The 22044-nt window shown below is 41.9% G+C and overlaps 1 protein-coding gene across 1 annotated transcript in view; it reads right to left on the bottom strand.

Annotated features, from left to right (window-relative positions):
• Positions 1–22044, bottom strand: part of MED13 (mediator complex subunit 13) — a 105807-nt gene that overhangs the window by 34326 nt on the left and 49437 nt on the right. The window contains exons 4-9 of the mRNA XM_080982744.1: positions 17264–17409; positions 14273–14470; positions 11395–11577; positions 9681–9843; positions 6993–7103; positions 5029–5712 (exon numbers count right to left, since the gene is read on the bottom strand). Coding sequence (XP_080838870.1) covers positions 5029–5712; positions 6993–7103; positions 9681–9843; positions 11395–11577; positions 14273–14470; positions 17264–17409 — 1485 coding nt within the window. The remainder of the gene's footprint in view (positions 1–5028; positions 5713–6992; positions 7104–9680; positions 9844–11394; positions 11578–14272; positions 14471–17263; positions 17410–22044) is intronic.

The raw sequence follows: 22044 nt of genomic DNA, 5'->3' as shown, positions 1-22044 counted from the left end.
GGCATCTAGCAGGCTAATAATAATTTTAAAAAGCACTGTTGCTTCATGAAAGTACTTGCAAGACTCTTATAAGAAGTAGTCTCTGAATTGAAAGGCTGTCAGCAGGTTGAACTGGAACCCAAGGTCTAATATATGGGTCAGCACCCAGGGGGCCCTGGCCAAATCTTCTCCTAAGAGCTGCAAACCAGGTCCTCCCATTGCAGAGTGAGAGGCAAAGGAGGTGTGGAGGGAAAGGCACCGTCAGCTGACCCAACCTGCACACCAGAACAGGAGGAGGATGGTTGAAGTGCTAGCCCATCGCCTCCCCTGCCACCTCAAAGTGGCCCTCCAGAAAAGCAAGCTTCTGAGCAAGAGCTTAAAAAGAACCAGAGGCTTCTCTGCAAACTAAGCCTGTTTCTCATGGTGGTGGTAACCCTCTGTCTGGGCTGGGGGCCTCCATGAGTGAATGCTCCTCTTAACTCAGTCATGCAAGCCCCCACCTGCAGACTTGCAATGCTACAGCAGACAAAGGTTTACCACTACTGTGAGAACTAGGCCACAGGCACGTTAAAAGAGATAAACAACCTCAAGGCCAGGAAGTGAAAATAAGAACACACTTTTCGGTGCTTTACACATCCTCAAACTACTGTAGTAGATGAAAATATAATCAATCTGTTTCAAGTATGACCATTTGGAGCATACTCTTCCCAGGCCTCAAGTAACTTGAGAATAACTTTGCACAGTGGATTTTCCAACTAACAGGAGCTTCAGCCTGCTCTCCCTGGCCACAGAGACACATTTGATCAAGTCCTGTAGTAGGTCTTTTCCTAAACCGCCTCTCAGGTGGGCAACAAACTGGCTGCAACTGAGCATTAAAGACAGCTGGCATTTCTATCTGGAAGCAGCTGGGATGCTCTCATGACCCTTGGCAACACCACACACCAGCGATTTCAATACTTTTTACCTTCCCATGTCAAGTTGTTTGCTGTTGCAGGGATGCTGGCCTTCACTGTTATTCTAGATATTTATATCCTGCATCTCTGCCCCAAATAGAGACAGCCAAGGTGGCTTACATATTAAAAAAAAAAAAGCCGTCTATGAACACTGGAATTTGCAACAGTAAAAAAATACTTAACGGGCTGCAGATAACACGACTTCACAGTGGAGAGGAGAAAAACCAGTATCTAATTCAAATAAGCAGTGCGTCAAAGGCCTCCTGGCTCAGAACCATCAGCTTCAAGCAAACTGCTACCAGGAGGGAACAAAATGGATTTCCCAAGGCAGGATGTTCTACAGCCTAGGTGAGGCAACAGACAAGGTCCTGTCATGTGTATTCCCACCAACTGCACTTCAGGGAGCAGTGAGACATGAAACATCTTCTGCCCAGACAGGAATATAGGATATACCAAAAACAGACCGTTGGCCCATCTCTAGCTCAGCACTGCCTATATATATATTGTTAGGCAGTGACTCTTCTAGGTCTCCAGCAGGAGCTTTTCCCAGTCCTACTTGGACACCAGGGATCAAACATGGAACTTTCTGCATGCAAGGCAGATGGCCTACCACTGAGCTATGGCTCTTCCCCTGATCTGAGCTGTGTGGAAGGCTCATAAGGTAGGACGCAATTCTTTCGATATCCTGATCCTAAGCCATTTCTTGTGCAGAGATCAGGCCACAGAATATACTCAAGAGGGAAAGAACAGTAACAGACAATTTTACTGATCTTCTCATTCATGTACAACAAAGTTCCTCGGAACACCATTTGTAAGGCACTATTCAGATTTATTTCTATTTTTAAAAACTATCTTCTCCAGAAGCAAAAGACTTTTTGGAAAGACGACAGCACAGGAAACCTGCTGACAGCATTGTTTTGTTAAATTGGCACCTGCCTTCAGAATAAGCTCACAAACTAAACCAAAACGAGATCGAAAAGGAAATGCATGTTTCCTTACCCTTGAACAAGAGCAAAAGAACAGCTGAATATTATTCAGAGTTTGAAAATGTTACCAAGCAGCTAACAGCTGATGCACAAAGGATGAGCGACAGTTGCAAGCAGCACACTCAGCTTTTACAAAACTGTAGAGCTTATTGGTTTGTGTGGGATTTTTTGTTTTTATTATGTATTTAGTGTTTTTTATCTTGTATTTTTATGTTGAAAATCCTTGAGATTTATGGATTAAGGGAGGTATACAAATTTAATAAATAAAAAATAAATAAATGAGAGGCTTACTAATTTTTCCTCTACCAATATGGAGGGAAAAGGAACTATTAAGTGTTGGTGGGCTGCTTCCAGTCTCAGGATAAAATCAATGAATGTATTTTCAAACTTCTAGTTCTAGATTTAGATGCCCACTTAAATCCAACAATTACAGGTGGGCTCTGCCTTTATTTTCATTAGCTCATTCAGAGGCAATCCAGCTTTGTGCCCCTTTCATCTCCCTCTATTTTCATGTCTCAACAGCAGCTGTACACATCTCCTATGATTGTCTTAGAATACTTCAGACACACGAGTTGCAAGTTCCTTATGCCAGGATTATTTCAGGAACATAACAGCTCTTTTGAGATTCAGCAGTAATCAAGGACAATTAAGTTCACTGTTGGTTAGAAAGGAGGATGAATTACAAAAAAGGTTGCTATGAAGCCTTTGCACAATTGAAAAACAAGAAAGAAAGAAAGAAAGAAAGAAAGAAAGAAAGAAAGAAAGAAAGAAAGAAAGAAATGATCCCCTTCTAGACATACAGGAACCAGAATACGACCCCTCAAAAAACTCTCCCTGCTGCCACTTAACTAGCACTCATAGGATGTTGGGCACTGATGTTTACAAGTATACAACTAAGATGTTTTAAGCACATACTTGAAAACTTCAAAAGTGTGGACAAACATGAGTTGATAAGCACGTGTCTCATGCAGATAAACTCATTACTGTGCCAAGTTTCAGTAGGTAGCTATAGCCAATGTACTTTTAGGGATAAACCCAAGGTTTGCTGCCAGGTTATATGTGACAAAGCCTAGAACAGGGGTAGGCAACCTAAGGCCAGTGGGCCGCATGCGGCCCAATCGCCTTCTCAATCCTGCCTGCGGGCGGTCCAGGGATCAGCATGCTTTTACATGAGTAGAATGTGTCCTTTTATTTAAAATGTATCTCTGGGTTATTTATGGGGCCTGCCTGGTGTTTTTACATGAGTAGAATGTGTGCTTTTATTTAAAATGATGCATGTCTGGGTTATTTGTGGGGTAGAGGAATTTGTTCATATTTTTTTCAAAATATAGTCTGGCCCCCCACAAGGTCTGAGGGACGGTGGGACCACGGCTGAAAAAGGTTGCTGACCGCTGGCCTAGCATTAAGCAAACATGAGATGAGAAGGGAGTCAAAAAGTGACAAGAGATAAGGGCAAGTGAAAGGTGCCATCTTTGCACAGGCCACAGACCTCTGGTTCCAACTGTGAAAGGTAAGAAATGGTGATGTTGAGCAACTGCCCTGAGAACAGGGGCTAGAGGAGAGCCAAACAAAGACACCAGAACAGCACAGAACCATCCCTCCTGCAACCCAACCCCATTCAAAACTGATTCCTCACAAAGACACTTTTTAAAAGCAGCTTTGAAAGCTAGTCTTTCAAAGCCAAGTCTTAAGACTGCACCCCCACCCCATCCCCTTCTTTTCCCACTCCCCTTTCCAGGTTCCATTTCTGTGATTAGTTTCTATTGCAAGTCAATTAAGGAGCCATTTCTATAATTTCAAACTCAAGTTAGCTGCTCTGAGCACACAGGATAGGAACAAGATATAAATCTTGCTGATACTCTGATATCAAAGAAAACACTCTCCAACAGATCCAACAGACATGGGGCAAGAGATAAGTGAGAAAGCTCAAAAAGAAGTTAACTTCAGTCATGTTCCCTTTAAAAAACAGAGGACATGATTTCCCTTTTCATTCCACAGATTCCAATGTATTGCAGAGTTAGTTACAAGCTTAGAAGCTGGGAAACCCACAAAGGGATTTTGCTTTTGACTGAAGTGAAAACAAAAATCTAGAATGGAAACTATGATAAATCATCTAGCTGAAACAGAGCTTTTTATTCATAACACATAAAGGAGATTCATCAGCCACAGAGAAAGAGGGAAACAAAGGCAGACCAATTCAAATATTTTGTGGTTTTAAGTCCACAGCATAAGCTGCATTTTAAAACTGGTATTTCATTTATAAATAATAGCTCTTTTAGCAGCGAACACCGAGAGGTATTCAATTAAATGGTAGGTCCACTTTCAAGAATTTGACACACTCCTAGTTACACAGTCCTCTCTGAAGGAAATACAAAAGCTCCCAAATCTTAATAGCATCAGTGGAGTTCTTGGACCAGGCTGGCTCTATAGCAGACCTGGGCTATCACTCAAGTGGCTTTTTATAAAGAGAATAAAAATCTCCAAGCAGCGGAAAACTGCAAAAATTAGTTGAACATATAATTTAAGCCATCTAGCCCAGTATTATCTTTTGACAAGCAGTAACTTCCAAGGTCTCAGATTTCTTTCCCAGCACTTGTTACTTGAGATCCTTTGAACTTGGAAATGCCAGGGAATAAAACCTATGAACTTCTGCATGCAAACCACATACTCCAGCCCCATGCTGTGCCCCTCCCACCAAATTCAAATGGTACAATCATCCAATCCCTCTAGGATTTGAATACAGGACCTCTCACACTCTGAATGAGAATTTGAATTTTCTAGTACTCATAAAGGTAAAGGTAAAGGTACCCCTGCCCGTACGGGCCAGTCTTGACAGACTCTAGGGTTGTGTGCTCATCTCACTCTAGAGGCCGGAAGCCAGCGCTGTCCGCAGACACTTCCGCAGACACATATACACAATTGAGTGAATACTTCTGCATTTTTATCCTGGACATTCACAATTAAAATGCCCACAGCAGAACCACAAGTTCCGCTCTTTCTGAACCATGATAATACAAAGGAAAACAAAATTACCTTCTCATAAGAACTAAAAGGTTTTTGGATTAGATGCAAATTCTGCTTTTAGAAGTTAAAACATAAGGTATGCTTACTCTGTAGCTGAAGGTAAGTTGTCTGACCCTGCAAATCCCATAGGGTCATCCTTGAACTTTTCACTTGGGAGCTGTGGTGGCAAGAAATTCACGTCCTTTTTCTTTGGAACCTTGTAATACTTCCATGTGGAATCTGCATCTTCTTCTTCCAAGTTCACCGCTGCACCAACATACATTGTGGGCTCTATAACTTCTGGGAATTGAGCTGGGAAAGTCTGAGACAAGCCCTCTATCCTGTCTTCCATTGTTTTTGAAGGAACTAAAGGATCTGGAGTTGGCATCTGATAGAAATGCTGGCTCTGGGGAGTGGAAGGAGTTTTAGTTGCCCCTTCATCAGCAACATCACACGGGTGAGGACTAAGGGGAGGTGGCTGGGGAGAATTTGCCATTTCAGTGCCATGCATCTGAGGAGTCTTTGCTACATCATTAGTTCTGAGATTTGAAAACCTCACTTGGTTATCGGACGTGGTAATCACAAGCCTCTGATTGGCCGAGTCCGCCTCCATGGCAATGTCATCAGTGATGGAAACACGATGGTGAAATGGGGTCAAAGGACGTTTCTGGGGCTTATCTCCTTTCTCTTGCTTCTCATTTGCCTTGTGCTTTGGAGCTGCTTGCTGTTGCTGGCCCACAGGCGGCACTGGCCCCTGCTGAATTGCAAGTCTTGGCTTGAGACTTTTGTACCTAAAGAGGGACAGGAGAGAGAATTGGGGTGGGAATCATCTGTACTGTTAACTGCCAGTAGCATTTCACATTTCGGCAACCATTACACAAAAGTGAATTCAGCTAAATATGTTGATATGCAGACGTAACACTTGTCCATGATTACTATACTGCTTTGTGGTTTAGCTCAGTGAGTTAAGCCTTACCTTTGCAGCTTATGAACACGGAGACACCAACTAGTCACCTTAGTAGCAGAGGGCATGAAGAGGCGGCAAAACTGCCTTAACCACAGTTTTCTCAGTGCACACGCGATGCTTACCCACAGTTAGCGGAAGTCATTGTTTGCAAACCCACTTCCAACTGTGGCTTCCCATCCTGATTTCCATCAGTCCTTAACTGTGGTTTAGGCATTCAGATGCAATGCTTAATAATGGTTAAGCATTATGTTGCCACAGGGGAACACATTCCTCCTACAGCTATTGGCAAATGTATATCCCTTAATGAAGCATTTACAACCAAGTAAAAAGAGAGGACAGAGAAGGAGGCAGGATAACATATCAAGATGCTGCTGCTGTTCCACCTAGACCAGGCATAGGCAAACTCGGCACTCCAGATGTTTTGGGACTACAATACCCATCATCCCTGACCACTGGTCCTGTTAGCTAGGGATGATGGGAGTTGTAGTCCCAAAACATCTGGAGGGCCGAGCTTGCCTATGCCTGACCTAGACTGTCCTCTGGCCCACCTATTACCAACTGCCCTCAGGGAAAGTCCCAAAAGAAGGAAAGACAAGCAGTCAGAGAAAACACCAGCTACCTATGCTTGCTCTAGCTGGGCTAGATTTCCTTTGTCTTAAGCATATGGTTTTTATTGTACCCATTGCCCATTTAATATACCCATTACCCATTTGACTTGCAGTCAAAAAGCAGGCTACAAATCCACTAAATCAGTCATCTTCAACTCTTTTAGACCCAAGACCCATCTTTAATCCAGTGCATTTAATCCATCTTTAATGCATTTGGAGAACAATTTCTTTCTATCTTTTTACCATATATTTGTATGGTGGTAGTGCTGTTGTGCCTCATCTTAGTTCAAAACCCTGTTAGTGGATCCCAGCTCACCAGTTAAAGACCAATGCACTAAATAAAATAAAGTTCCAAAGAGCCTATACACCTAGTCTGTTAGCTTACCGTATTGACCAACATGTTACCTTCTTACTGTTTTATAATTTTTATAAAATGGATCCTGAAAGATTCCTGCATAGTTTTACACTCTACAACTGAATGTTCTGCAAACTTTACCTTGAGCAAGTGCAATTTGTCCTCTGCGTGGCTTCAACAAACTCCCAAAATGACATTTTGTCAACTGTCTCATCTTCACATACGCCATTTGATGTAGCAGAATACTTCCTCCTGCATTGCATTTGGGAGAGAAATTCTTCTTTTAAGTAAACTGATGAAAATTGTGGAGAAAACATGAATCTGTGGTGGATCATATAATTACTGAATCTATATACTTTCCTGGTTCACCTGTGTCTAGAAAGAATCATATTTGGACAAGCTGGATTTTTCTCTCTTTGAAGCTGATGTTGTACCACAAATGACTAACAGGTATGTGTTTTGCTTTCCCAGTAGTGATGTATAGAAGTGAGAGCTGGACCATAAAGAAGGCTGATCGCCGAAGAATTGATGCTTTTGAATTATGGTGCTGGAGGAGACTCTTGAGAGTCCCATGGACTGCAAGAAGATCAAACGCATCCATTCTTAAGGAAATTAGCCCTGAGTGCTCACTGGAAGGACAGATCGTGAAGCTGAGGCTCCAATACTTTGGCCACCTCATGAGAAGAGAAAACTCCCTGGAAAAGACCCTGATGTTGGGAAAGATTGAGGGCACAAGGAGAAGGGGTCGACAGAGGACGAGATGGTTGGACAGTGTTCTTGAAGCTACAAACATGAGTCTGACCAAACTGCAGGAGACAGTGGAAGACAGAAGTTCCTGGCGTGCTCTGGTCCATGGGGTCACGAAGAGTCGGAAATGACTAAACGACTAAACAACAACATGTGTTTTGCCAGGCAGCAAAATACCTTTCAAGTTAGTACCTTTTGTGGACTTACAACATGTGTGTGTACACACACAGATGAAAACTTTCAGGGAAACGCAGACAACATTTACCGTTATCAATCCAATGTAGTAGAGTCATACCTTGGGTTACAGACACTTCAGTTTGCACGATTTTGGGTTGCACACCACGCCGAACCCGGAAGTACCGGAACAGATTACTTCCGGGTTTCGGCGCTTGCGCATGCACAGAAGGGCTAAATCACGCTTTGTGCATGCGCAGAAGTGCTGAATCACGACCCACACGTGCACAGATGCGGCGCTGCAGGTTGCAAACGCTGCGGGTTGCAAAATGGCCTCCTGCACGGATCACGTTCGCAACCCGAGCGTCCACTGTACTGTATTTAAACTGCTACAATTGAGAGGGCCATTTCTATATATTGTTTCAGTTTTTAATGTTGACACTAACTAATTAGGAAAAAGTGTGACTATGAGGGGGACTTCATAGCTATCTATAAAATTATGATTCACGTGAAGTTTCCCTCCCTCTCATATAAGTCTCACACAAATGAGGTTGACTGGCAGCTGCTTCAGGATTTACAAAAAAGAAAGAAAAAAGAAGGAGCTTTTAACACTATGCATAACGAACTTAAGAAATTCAGTGCCACAAGATGTGTGGCAATACCCACAACTTTGTGCAATATTAGATTAGCACAAAGGGGGTAGGCCTATCAGCAACCGTTAGCCCACGGCAGTCTCCCACATTGAAAGGCAATCTGCTTTTGACTTCTAGATAAGGAGGGGCAACCACTACCATAAGACCTTCCTTGTGCGTACCCCAAAGCATCTGGGTGGCCAATGCTGGAAACCAAAATGCTGGTCCAAATTCCAGCAAGGGAATGGCTTAACTGCACAGCTTAACAGCTTAACTACACCACCTAGAACTAGGAATCTCAACAGAGAAATGGCTCCTTCCACAGGTCCCCACACCATGTGTGCAGGTTTGCTGCTGCTCCAGATACAAAGAAAATAGCCTTCATTACAGGCCATTATCTTCCTCCCTCCCTTTCCCAAGAGCCTGCCAGTTCTCATTAAAGAGTGATTTATCTGCCCACTAAATACACCCTGTTATCTGCTTGGCATTTGATGTTGACTTTTGTATATTGTTTTGTCTTTGTTTGCTACTCAAGCTTTAATAAAAATAGCTTTAAAAAATAAAATAAAAACCTAAATACACCACCTGTTCTGGCTTTCCTATTGCTCCCACTTGCTGCCTAGTCTTCCCAATCTAACTCCTAAGCCAGGACACAAAGTCCAAATCCAATAGACTAACCTGGCAGCATGGAGGGGGGGGAAAGCAAGGAAGTATTCTTTCTTAGTGCCTTGATCAAATATTATTCCTAAAAATGCTGGAATAAATTAATTTATCTAGAGTATGCCTGCTATTTGGAGAAGGAAATTGAGGAGATAGGCTGGGCAAAGATAGATTCAGGGTAAAACTCTCTGGACAGAGAGTTTCCAAACATGTTGCTGCCCAGGGCCTAAGTAGTTTCTTACTAGTGAGTAGCAAGTTGACACACTTTCTTCTAGGACAGAAGGGTAAAGGAAGTATAGGTTAGGGAACATACATTAGTTTCTCTAGGATGGGAGGTGGCACTTTCTTGGGTCATAGCCAAGGGAGAGATGGGAAGGGAGAGAAAGCTGGCCAATACAGCAATCGATAAAAGTGTTTTACACATCCCCATCCATCTCCTTTACATCCCTCTGATGTCTTCAGACTTGGGTGAGCAACAAATTAAAAACACTAAAATGTACCAAGCAATTAAGGAACATGTGCAGCTTTGGTTGAACCCATTTGAAAGCAACTGTGTTCCACTTTTAAGTACAGATTTTACAATGTCTCCATATGCACACAAAAACCTCATACATACTTGGTCAGCGCTCTGTTCATATTGCATTCTTGCCAGACTCTGTCAACCACTTGATTGGCCAGCTTCCGAGGGATTTTGCCCCCATGGTGACTAATGCTTTCGGAGCTGAATATGTCAGAAATAGAAGGGAGCTTCACCCACTTCTGGGCTGAACGAGTATCAACTGAAGAGAAAGAGGGAAGGCAACACAAGAGTTAACTAGACTGTTAGACTTTATCCATCCTATCTGCTTTAAAAAAAAATCAGAGCGCAAAAGCAGAGGCAGCCACAGCATTTTGCAGGCACCAAATAGTTGTTTTTTTAAACAACAACAACATTGTCTTCCTTTGAATTACTTACTCTAGGACATAGCAGATAAAAAGGCACTAAAAGTGTCACATTAAATTAGGCTTTGTCTATTTCTCATATACAAATTACAGAGCATTACACAAATTATGCTCAAGTTATTTGTTTGTTTGTATACCACTATTTCATTCATCCCCTTCAGGGATCACTGCCTTGTCATGGCGAAGGGGCTTGAATAACTCCAAAAAGCTCTGAGCTATGCCATGCAGGGCCACCCAAGACAGACAGGTCATAGCCGAGAGTTTAGACTAAATGTGATCCACCTGGAGAAGGAACTGGCAAACCACTCCAGTATTTTGCCAAGAAAACTCCATGGGCATAAAAAAGGAGAAGCTTTGAGAAGAAAGTGAGAGTTTCCAAGGCATGCTCTGGTTCGTGGGGTCACGGAGAGTCAAACACGACTAAGACAACTAAACAACAACAGTTTCATTCATCTCTCTCTCAAAGAATTTTATGGCAATAAAAACACAAGATCATGCAATATAGTTAAAAATAGAAAAAAATTGAAGTAATACTTCGAATACTGAAGTATTTTGAAGTACACTGAACAAACACAAGTTTCAAAGTATGGAACAAAAGTAAGAGACGGTAACTAGGTTCTATCCAGTTTTGAAGCATGCACACCCACCGTGAATGGTCAAACCTACAGACACTTGTGCTCAGAAGTCTGTAGTTTTTATCATGACAGATTGCATGGAGTGCAATCTCATCTATCTCTCCCGCACATTCCTGCTTTCTACTCTCCAATTTACCATGGAAAACCTCATCAAAGCACCAGGGACTGAGAATGGACAGCAGCATGCACTCAGAAGGTATCCTTTGGATTTCATTGTCTAAGGGTAGGGGTTTGAAAGCACACCTTGCTCAAGATGAGCAGACCTGGGTTTAGTCAGTGCCTTGGGAATCACATCAGCTGCCCCTTTGGTTCCATGATGGAAGAAAGGCAGGATATAAACGTCAAAAAATAATCATGGTATTAACCATTACTTTATGTCAGGGGTCAGCAAACTTTTTCAGCAGGGGGCCGGTCCACTGTCCCTCAGACCTTGTGGGGGGCCAGACTATATTTTGAAAAATAAAAATAAAAATGAACGAATTCCTATGCCCCACAAATAACCCAGAGATGCATTTTAAATAAAAGGACACATTCTACTCATGTAAAAACACGATGATTCCCAGACTGTCCGCAGGATGGATTTAGAAGGCAATTGGGCCAGATCCGACCCCTGGGCCTTAGTTTGCCTGCTCATGCTTTATGTCATGCTGATGAGAGGCCAGTTGGGCAGGGAGAACATGTCAAAACAGTACCTCCGCTTTGTAGATTTTAAGTATGACAAAGCTGGTGGATGGGGAAGGAGTTTTACTATACCTGTTTGAACCTCTTCTGGGGACGTAGGTGGAGTCAGAGTGACCGAGGACATGGCAGGATCTCTTGTGGAAGCAGGCACTTGATGGACACCCAAGCAGTTGCTTGACCCAGCAGTGCTAGGAACAGGAATGTCTGTCTGAGGAACTAAAACAAAGCATGCCGGGTAGACCATCCGTACACCAGCTAAAAATAAATAAACAAAAAAAGTTTATTACACAGTCCAACCCAGGCACAAAGTACATCACTACCCACTGTAACACAAACTGCTTTTTAAGCCTTGCTTGAAACAAACAAACAAACAAACAAAAAATCTGACAGGCAGACAATTTGAATTCTCCACCCTCATTTTATCCTCATATGCGAGAGAGGTTGGGTTGAACGGCCACAAATTGGATCAGCATCACCCAATGAGTTTCCTGGCAGGGAAAAGGTCTTCCCACTACACAAGTGGTTTACATCATGACTGATCCTCTCATCAAGGAAACCCAGAAGTACCTTCTCTGAAAGGCAGCTGTAGGAGAGAGTTTGGAGTATATTCTTGGTTCAAGCAGAGCGAAATAAGGGCCAAACAAACCTGGAGAGTGAACTAAATGCACTTGGGACTTGACCCAGAATTTTTGAAAATGTGCAGTTTTTTTTTACATCACATATGGGGGCTCCTTAGCAAAGTTTGAAAGCCACCACACTCCACTACACTAAGCAGTATCAATTTCAGCAACTGCTTATTAATAATAACATATGATGCAGTAAGTAACTGTTTACAAGAGGGTCAACATTCCTTAAGGGGCAAATCTGTCAGGGAGTGTTATCAGTGGATGTGGCCAGAGCCAAGAATGGGAAGGAACATCCCATTTTCTATTCGCCCCCCCCCCCACCTCTGCAACTGCCTTCATTTTCTGCCACCTCCTTGTCTCCCTCCTCACCCCAAAGGCTTCAACGGGCAGACTTGGGAGTAGGGGTGGGAGGAGAGGAGCGAAAAGATTGCTCTTGGCCAATATCTGAACCAAGAGCCTGCAGAAGGCTTTTGAAATTAGGTTGGGGTGCAAGTGGCCCACCCCTGGTTTATGACAAGCTGCAGGAAAACTGTTTAATATAACCTGAAAATTGCCAACATCTCCCCTTTCACAGACATCCCAATGAATGACTCAGAAAATTACTAGCATCTCCACTAAGCCCTGTAACACATGGCTTACGGTTCTCTTCAACTATGAAATCTGAAACTATTTCCGCTGTTGCATATAAATCCTTGATGGCCCCAATCATTTTGCCCATGCCTCAATTATTCTTCTGCCCAGTGCTGGGCTAAAAGCATGTTACTTGTCAGTGATGCAATATAATTTATCTACCTTTTCTTTTTCTCCACTAAAAGCAGTAAGACTCCTTGTCATCTTCCTCATAAATCCTACTCTAGTTTGTCTTATAATAGTGCCACTCTTCTCAGTGAAAATGCTTTAAATTTCAATCCAGTCTACCGCCATTCTTCTTTTTTTTAAAGTTAAATAACAACATACGCTTCATTGTGACTTATAATTCCTCTGACACTCTTAAAGCAAATCCAATTCTCAATTGTTTTCACTCTAGGAGGTCAGTTTTGTAAATTTTGGCAACTAACCTTAGTGCTAAAAGAAGCACAATTTCTTCTGACTGCTTACAATATTTCCCTTTCCTTCATCTAAGAATCTCAAGATAGTATACATGGTTCTCATCCATCATTTTATCCTTGTAATGACATTGTGAAGTTTATCAGGCCAAGAGATATAGTGACCAGCACAATAGGTGACTGCTATGCAAGAGGACTTGGGTAGCCAATGTATTACAGCCTTGTAGGACTCCCAACTCCCACCAGCCCCATAGCCAATGGTCAGAGATTATAGAAACTTTGGCGGGCACGAAATATATAGGGATGTGGGTGTATAAATGATGCACCTACCTTCCTCTAAGCCTTCCTTTCCCTTTGCATTACCAACCATAAACTGTTTCCTTTGTTTTAAAAATGTTCCATGATCAGATCTGTCTGACATGTTGTGCCCCCACTACAATCCACGCTCCTGGTGTTTCTTGTTTTTACACCTTCTTTTTCTCCATTTGCTCTAGTTTACCTTGACATTCTATGTAATAACTTGCTCATAGTTTTAGTGTTCAGTTTTTCAGCAAAGCTTTTGAATCCTTTTAACCTCAAGATTATCTCAAACAAACTATACTAGTTCCCATTTAGACAAAAACTAGTGGGATATCATAACTATGACAATTATTTATTAGACATTACCGTTGTGCCTAGCTCTTGCTTAGAAGGAAGAAACAGGAGTCACCAATTTTAACTTTAGCAGCAAGGCCTTTTTTAAAACAGGCAATTAACAGCTCCTAAATTGGTGCTCTCCTGTCCCATTCCTGATAAAGATAGCTCATCAGCAATATTTTTAATAACACTGCAACACTTATAGAATCATTTAGTTGATTTAAAGACATAGTCTGATTAAAAGAATGTTTTTTTTAAACAAGGCAACAGCACAAATTTTTTACATTTGCAATTTACACAAAGGTGACCAATAAGATTTTTTTTGGGGGGGGGATTGTTACTACTAAATCCACACTACATATGAACTAAGTAAGTTTTCACAAGTGAAGACCATCTTGACTGTCTGGTGACAATGCATTTCATCAAAGACCAGAGAGCTGCATTAGGCACTTCAGAAATAGTAATTAAATAAAGCAATTTCATTTGCTGGAGGCAGGTGGGACCCTCCAGGTGTTGCTGGACTAGACTACTCATCACCAATGGCCATGCTGGCTGAGGCTTATTGGAGCTGGGAATCCAACAGTATCTGGAGGGCTACAGTCCCTCCCACCACTGGTTTAGGGATTTAAAAAGCTTTCGTACCAACAAGGACTTCCACAGCAGCGAGAGAGTCATCCTCCCAATCCATTTCTTCTTGCTTTTCCTCCAATCCCTCCTTCAGGCTGGATGTGATAGGATAGAACTGTTTCCATTCCCCAATCAGTTTTTTCGTAGCTGAATCAGACAACTTGAACGACTGTCCAGTGAGTGTACCATTTAATCCAAAGGGACTTAGAATAACTACAAATACAAAGAACAAGGACATTTGTCATTCACCAGCACCACCCCAAAAAGATCTGCAATGTATACCCAAGGGCGGTTGGTGTGTCAAGGGGCTAAGCTTCCATGTGCAGTAAATTTGCAAGGGAAGTTAAATCTTTTCAAGGATTCCAGTACAAAATCTGTTTTGCTGGATGGCTTGCCAAAGCCTGGCTACCATCACTGCCCCCATGAAGGGCTGCAAAGACTCTTATTTGAGATCAGTTTCAGTGGCTAAAGTTAAGTAGCTATTAGAAGCTTTAGGGTGAACATTCCAGTTCAGAATATTTACAAGAATCATTACCAAAGCCTGCAAGGCAGGGCAGAATAAAAAATAGCCAATGTAATTAGTCAATAGCATGGGATGCCATGGGTAGCTCCAACCCTCTCGCTGATTTAATCCAAGGGCAATTCAAGGACACATTCCAGTCAGGCAAAAACATTCAAGAAGGGTATGAAGAAGGACTAGACTAGTAGGGGTGTGGCCTTGAGCAAATTCCAGGGGCCAGATTCACCCACACACCTGGGTCTGAGGTTCCCCAGCACTGTTCTATGCTCATTTTTCTTTGGAAATTTCCAACTAAGGCTAAAAGCTGAATATTGCTTCGTATTAAGGGAAGTTCCACTATCTTTCCTTTTTATTTTTTATAAAAATGTTTATATAACACTATTAATAAGAGAATATCAGAATGGTTTACAAAAATTATATATAATGCAATGCAAATATATATATATTTATAAAGTTAAAACCAGAAATCAGCTAAGTTTTATGGAAAGGTATAGTCTTATTTGCCTGGATAGGACAGAAAGAATGTAAGTTTTCAGCAGGTGTTTAAAAGTTCGAACAGAAGGTTCCTGCTCAATCCCTATTGGCAGAGTATTCCATAATACTGGACTGATACTAAAGCAGGGGTAGGCAACCTAAAGTCCTTGGGCCACAAGTGTGCTTTTTTGCTCCTTTCCCCCTTCTCCTGCACACAGAGTTTAAGGCTTTCCATCTTGGTTTGTAGTAAGTGTAAACCATAGTTTCCTGGGAAACAAGGAATGTCAATCATCTTCAGACTACAGCTTGAAATCACAATTTGTGAACAAACCAGTTTGCACAAATCATTTTTCAGGGTTCAGAAAGAATGACAACGGAGCAGGAGGCTTCTAATCTCAACACATAGTTCAGCATTATGAATAGCCTCTTAACTCTGACGAAGTTTGAAATCTCCACTTAAAAGCACCATTTTAAATCTCAGAAACAATTCTGTGCTTTAATTAGCAGGGTAGACTGTGCTCTACTGTGCTGCATGGCAGCAAGGAGCCATCCTCACCTGACGATCTCAGGACAAGGACTTATTGTCCCTCATTAAAATGTATGTGTACTGAAACAGGGTGAGTTATGTAAGAATCAGTGTACCATAACAGCAGACAGAAATTCATCCAAACGTCTGATATAGAAACGCATTGTAAGAGATCAGCAGTAGGGAACAATTTTCTCTAATACAGGAGAGGTGAATGGATTTTTTTTTTTTTAAAGAAACACCAGTAACATCCACTGAAACACAGATTGCAAGCTACTACGTACAGGTTAGGCTCAAATTATTTTCTTTTCTTTTTTTAATAATAGGGAAAACCTGGTAACAAGAGGAGGATGATCTCTAAAAGCGTCATAAACTGGTCTATGTTAGGAAAGTTACCCTTCAACAGTTGGCAGCAGCTGACAGACAGCTGAAAAACTGCTGAACATGAGTGTGTTTTTAAACTTGCATGTAGAGGAACCAGTCAAAAAATAAGTTCAGGGTCATTCCAGGAATAAAACATATGAGATCCATTTACTGCCATCGAGAAGTTTTGGGTTTTAGTGCAACATATAGGCATCAACACTCAAGAATCTCGACGCATCCTTAACAAGAATAGCTTATTAGGGTGCATTACAGGAAGCTCCAGTGCCATTTCACACATTGATAAGAGGCAACCACAGGCAAGGCCATCAGGTGTACATCCCAAAAGCTATAGCCAATCAGTGTTTTTTGGCAAGAGTACCCGTACAATACATATTTGCTGCAGCTGACATTAATGTACTATGTGAAATGACACGTAGATTAAAAACCACATTTTGCCTATTGTTTACAGCAGCCTCCCCCAACCTCATGCCTTCCTGATGTTCTGGACTACAACTCCCATCCTCTCAGATATGTGGCCATGCTGGTTGGAAATGATGAGAGTTGGAATCTAAAACATCGAGAGGGGACCAGGTTAGGGAATACTGAATTGAAGATTCTCATGTTTTGATGGAAGTTCAAAATGGATCTTTCAAGACAGCTATTGCTGACAAAGCTGAGTGTTTAGAATAACTAATAAAAAAGAAAACTGAAATCCAGGAGAGAATCTGCAAACTTATTAAGACATTTTAATCAGTTTTGTGATTAACCTCTACTCCAGGGGTCAGCAACCTTTTTCAGCGGCGGGCCGGTCCTCCATCCCTCAGACCTTGTTGGGGGCCGGACTATTTGGGGGGGGGGGGGTGAACGAATTCCTATTCCTCACAAATAACCCAGAGATGCATTTTAAATAAAAGTACACGTTCTACTCATGTAAAAACACGCTGATTCCCAGACTGTCCGTGGGCCGGATAGGAAAGGCGACTGGGCCGCATCCGGCCCCCGGGCCTTAGGCTGCCTACCCTTGCTCAACTCCCTCTTGCTACAAAGCCTTCATTTAGATAACAGAAAACAGTCTGTCCAAAAAGGACACAATTAATCTCTGGAGTCAATCAAAGAAACCTACCTTGAAAAGGGCTGTTAGACTGCTGGGCCAGGGTGAGATGTTCTTCACTAACAAAGTACACAGGTTGGTGCTGGTTGATTTCCACGCTGGTACAAACATTGCTGTCCCCGTGCAAGAAGAAGGTAAAGGAGCAGGACAAATGTTCGCTGAGAAAGCAAGCAGAAGGAAATCAAGGTGATTAGTCCAAGCAGGCATCCCAAGAAAATAAAAAGCGCAATATTTCTTTATGAACTGTCTAAGTAAGTTCTCTGTGCAGCTTACAGTAAGTAAGAAAAAGACATAAACCTTAACACATAAATACAGTATAAAAAGAATCCCTCATTCACATCAATGAAGTTAAAATACAGATATAAAAATTGAGAGGCCCTTCAAAAGATTGTTTGAATGTAGAAAAGAAAGGAATTTGGGGGGGGGGGTACATTCCCAACTCAAAATGGGGGACTATCTTTATTTTTGTCCTGCCCCAAGCAGGTAGTCAGGAATCCCTTAGTCAAACCAGTATCATCGGCATTCCACACCCACACCATGCACATCAAGTGATGAGCAAGATCACACCTTTTGATGCAGACCAGAGATAAAGAACCTATTGTTCTCCAGCTGTTGTTGGCCTACAATTCCCATCATCCCTAGCCACTGGTCACACCAGCTGGGATTGCTGGTTGCTGGAATCCAACAACATCTGGAGGATCACAGGTTCCCCATCCCTGATGTAGACATTCCCATCCTCTACTGCACAGAGCAGAAACTGGAAGCCCTAGGACCAAATCAAGCCCTCTTAATACCAGTCCCCACTTCCCAGTTTAAAAAATCACAGACCAGAGGAATGTGTGGAGAAGCCGTTTACCAGTGGCTACAGCAACCAGACTTTGCTGGGTCCATTTTATAGGCACCAGCTGAGCACAGTTAGTTAGTTAGTTAGTTAGTTAGTTAGTTAGTTACTGACTGAGGCTATGCAACACACTTGTTCATGCAGCGTGATACATTATCACCACAAGCTAGCACAGAAAGGACTAAGTGCAGCTGGTACCTTGTGTCCTTAGCCAATAGACTTTGCCGAAACATTTGAGATAAATTTCTTTCAAGATTTAAAAAGGGATTAAGTTGTTTAAGACCACCAATTGTGTCTTTAGTCTTAAAAATTTCAGAGCTAACAAGAAAATTAGTGCAACAGCACCTCAGAAAGTGGAAGAATATAAACTACAACACTTTGGGGAAAGGTATATTTAACCAGGCTGTTTAAAATGAATCTATTTGTTTACACTCCATTATCTTCAATGACTAATAAGCATTTCAGAAAACAAAAGGTCTTGACTAAGGATTCAGACACTCTTCTCTTCAATTAAGTTGTAAGAGACTTAATGCATATGCTCCAAGGCATCCTTGGCAATCTTCAAACAAAAACCTGCAAAGTAACTCATTCTTAGCTATCCTTAAGTAAACAAAAGCCTGGAAAATTCAGCACATGCATCAGGAACTTTAAATGCACTTGTACAGCTGCCACCACCTCCACATACACACTTGTATCGTTGACTGAAAGGAACAATTTAATAAAGAAAGATCATGTTGGTACTGCCTACATGATAAATAGACTTAACATGGGAAACCTAGATATATCAGAGACAAAGGTTTAACTATCTTCTCAAGACCATTTCACATATTACAAAGATGTTGGTTACCAAAGATACTCTCTGCCAAGGGGCAGCAGACATTCACAACTACAGAGCAAGTACACAGTTCATTTTAGATGCTTCACACTTTATATGGCTGGGGGAAGCTTTACACATTATGTTTTTGAAGTAAATTAAAATAGTCATCAATAATAACAAATCACATTCAGTAGGCACCTAAAAACATAACCAAACTGGAGCAAGCCCCTATCTGTGGACATACATAGAGTAGAAACTTAATTGATGCTCTGTTAATATGGCTAACATGGCTTCCCACAAAGAATCCTGTGGATTGCAATTAACAGAGGATGCTGAGACTTATTCATTAGACCTCCTCACCCTACTTCTGGCCTTGTACAAGTAACATTCCCAAGGGAGCAGGAATGATTATCGTATTAATATAATGATTATTATATCAATTTAATGGTGCAATTCTATATATGCTTACCTAGAAGACAGCTACATTGAATTCAATGGGGAGGGACTACAGCACAATGACTGAGCACATGCTTTGGATATAGAAGGTCCCAGGTTCAAGCCAGTTAAAAAGGAACAAATAGCATATGAGGGGAAAGACTCATCTTTGGCTAAGACCCTGGAGAGCTGCTCCCAAACAGAGTATACATTATATACTCTATATACATTATATACTCTATATATATATACTAAATAGGCAAATGGTCTGATCTCATACAAAACAACTCCCTGTGCTTCTATGTAACAGAACATTTATTCTCAAGTATGCATGCATAGGGACGCGGGTGGCGCTGTGGGTTAAACCTCAGCACCTAGGACTTGCCGATCGCATGGTCGGCGGTTTGAATCCCCGCGGCGGGGTGCGCTCCCGTTGCTCAGTCCCAGCGCCTGCCAACCTAGCAGTTCGAAAGCACCCCCGGGTGCAAGTAGATAAATAGGGACCGCTTACTAGCGGGAAGGTAAACGGCGTTTCCGTGTGCGGCTCTGGCTCGCCAGAGTAGCTTCGTCACGCTGGCCACGTGACCCGGAAGTGTCTGCGGACAGCGCTGGCTCCCGACCTCTAGAGTGAGATGAGCGCACAACCCTAGAGTCTGTCAAGACTGGCCCCTACGGGCAGGGGTACCTTTACCTTTTTATGCATGCATAGGACTACCGCTTGTTACATACATGTGCTCTTGGTATCAGTTCCCAATCTATAAAATGGCAATAGGGACTTCTCTACAGAGGTAAATGAGAAGCATCAGAAAGTGAGGATCATAAATCACTGTGTACACCAAGTGTGTTGATCAGAAAGTCAAAACAAAAGAGCTTTGTTCTCAAATCTGAAATGTAATGCCCTGGAAATGGAAATGTGCATACAAGAACTAGGGGAAATGTTTTGTTTTTGAAAGTGGAATTAAAAACATCCTGAATGGAGGGGAGGGGGAATTACCAGCCAGTGTGTCTTAAAGACTTACAACTTTAAAAAAGTAACACTATTTTTGTTCCAGATCTTTACTCGTTTTCACAGAAAAAAAGTTTTGTGTGAGTGCTATGACCAGAACTCACTCTCCTTCTTTACCTATGTCAAGGGTTCTCCTAACAAGTGATGAAACTACACATTTATACATAGAGAGACAGAGAAAACATTAATTTCTTTCTCTCACACACATCCTTCTTGCTTGGTGGCAGGGCAGAGGGACCACAAGTACTACAAAGGAAGGATTTTGGTGATTTACAATTAGCATTCAGAGATCTAAAAACAGAGAGATAAAAAAATGGCATTTCCATACCCTCTCAATAAAGCATCTCAGTAAATGGTACAAATCCTATATTTATAGAACTACCACACAGAAAATAGAAGAAAAATCAAAGCTATATGGGAGAGCTGAATTTTAGTCAGTCCCAAATCACTTTCACCCACACAGCTCAGACCCTGGAGCTATTGCTCCATCCAATGACAGCTTGAAACTGAAACTTTGATTTCTCCTCTCTCTCACCTAGCAAAGGCAGGAGAAGATGGCATATTTAATTAGGAAATTAAGCTCAGTAGGAAAGTGCTAAGATTCAACAGCACCCATTTCCTTGCAATTGCAGCAGGTAATGTACCTAATTTGTGTTTGGGTTGCAATGATGCCTATTTGACCAAAATTCTAAAAGCCATGCTAGTTCCTCAAGCGCACACACACACACTGGGGAAGTGGTTTCCCATCTGTCATAGAAAGAGATATCACATGAAACCCCACCTCTAAATCAAAGACATCAGAAAATAGGAGTGTGTTCAAATCACCAGTCAAACATAAAATCTACCGTTTTATGTTTTGTGTTGGGTACTTCCCTTCTGTGCCATTCACAAGCTACAGCTCTCAACTGTCATGTCAATAATGATTTATCATTATCCCTTATAGTATTAAACTCCGGGGGGGGGGGCAGGGATACCCCAAACACTGACAAAAGCAGAGAAATCACTGCATAGTCAAGATGTTGTCCTTACGTCAGGGGCAGTCTGTGCTGGATCTTCCAGCACTAGCTCAGAACACTTCCAGCACTCATTTTCAGCTGGGCGTGTGCCAGTTCTTATGCAGCTGCATCAAACAACTTTCACAGTTTAGCTCAGACAACTGAAAATAAAAACTGAGCAGATTTATCACCACTAAAAAAAAAAAAAAGCAAACAAACGAGCAAAAACCCCAGCAAACCTGGCAAGACCCAAAGTCACAATTCAAATTATGAGCAATGAAGCTGCTGCATTCGAATAATTGGGGAGGTTACCTAGCTCTTTTGAGAAAGCTGCAAATCTAAGAGGCAGGTGCTACCTCGGTAAGGCATGATAGATCTGTTTTTGAAGAGAAACAGCCTAAAAAATAATTAAAAGTGGGAAGCATAGCCCCAAAGGAATGCACTCTGTGCTACCAGACAGGCATTCACAGGAGATCATCAGAATGAAAACAAGATCATAAGAATATACGAGCCCTGCTGGATCAGAAGGAAAAAATGCCTATCAAGTTCAGCATACTGTTCTCACTGTGGCCAAGCAGAGCACAGCAGTATTCTCCTGCTTGTAATCTCAGTAGCAGGTATTCAGTTATTAGTGTGCCAGCAACTCCCATCAAGTGTACTATATTTACCGATATTTTCTACATCTAAGCGAGGGCAGAA

This window comes from Podarcis pityusensis, assembly GCF_964106645.2.
Source record: "Podarcis pityusensis genome assembly, chromosome: 15".
NCBI lineage: Eukaryota > Metazoa > Chordata > Lepidosauria > Squamata > Lacertidae > Podarcis > Podarcis pityusensis.
The sequence above is the reverse complement of the archived record's forward strand: the minus strand, read 5'-3'. Positions and strand labels throughout refer to the sequence as shown.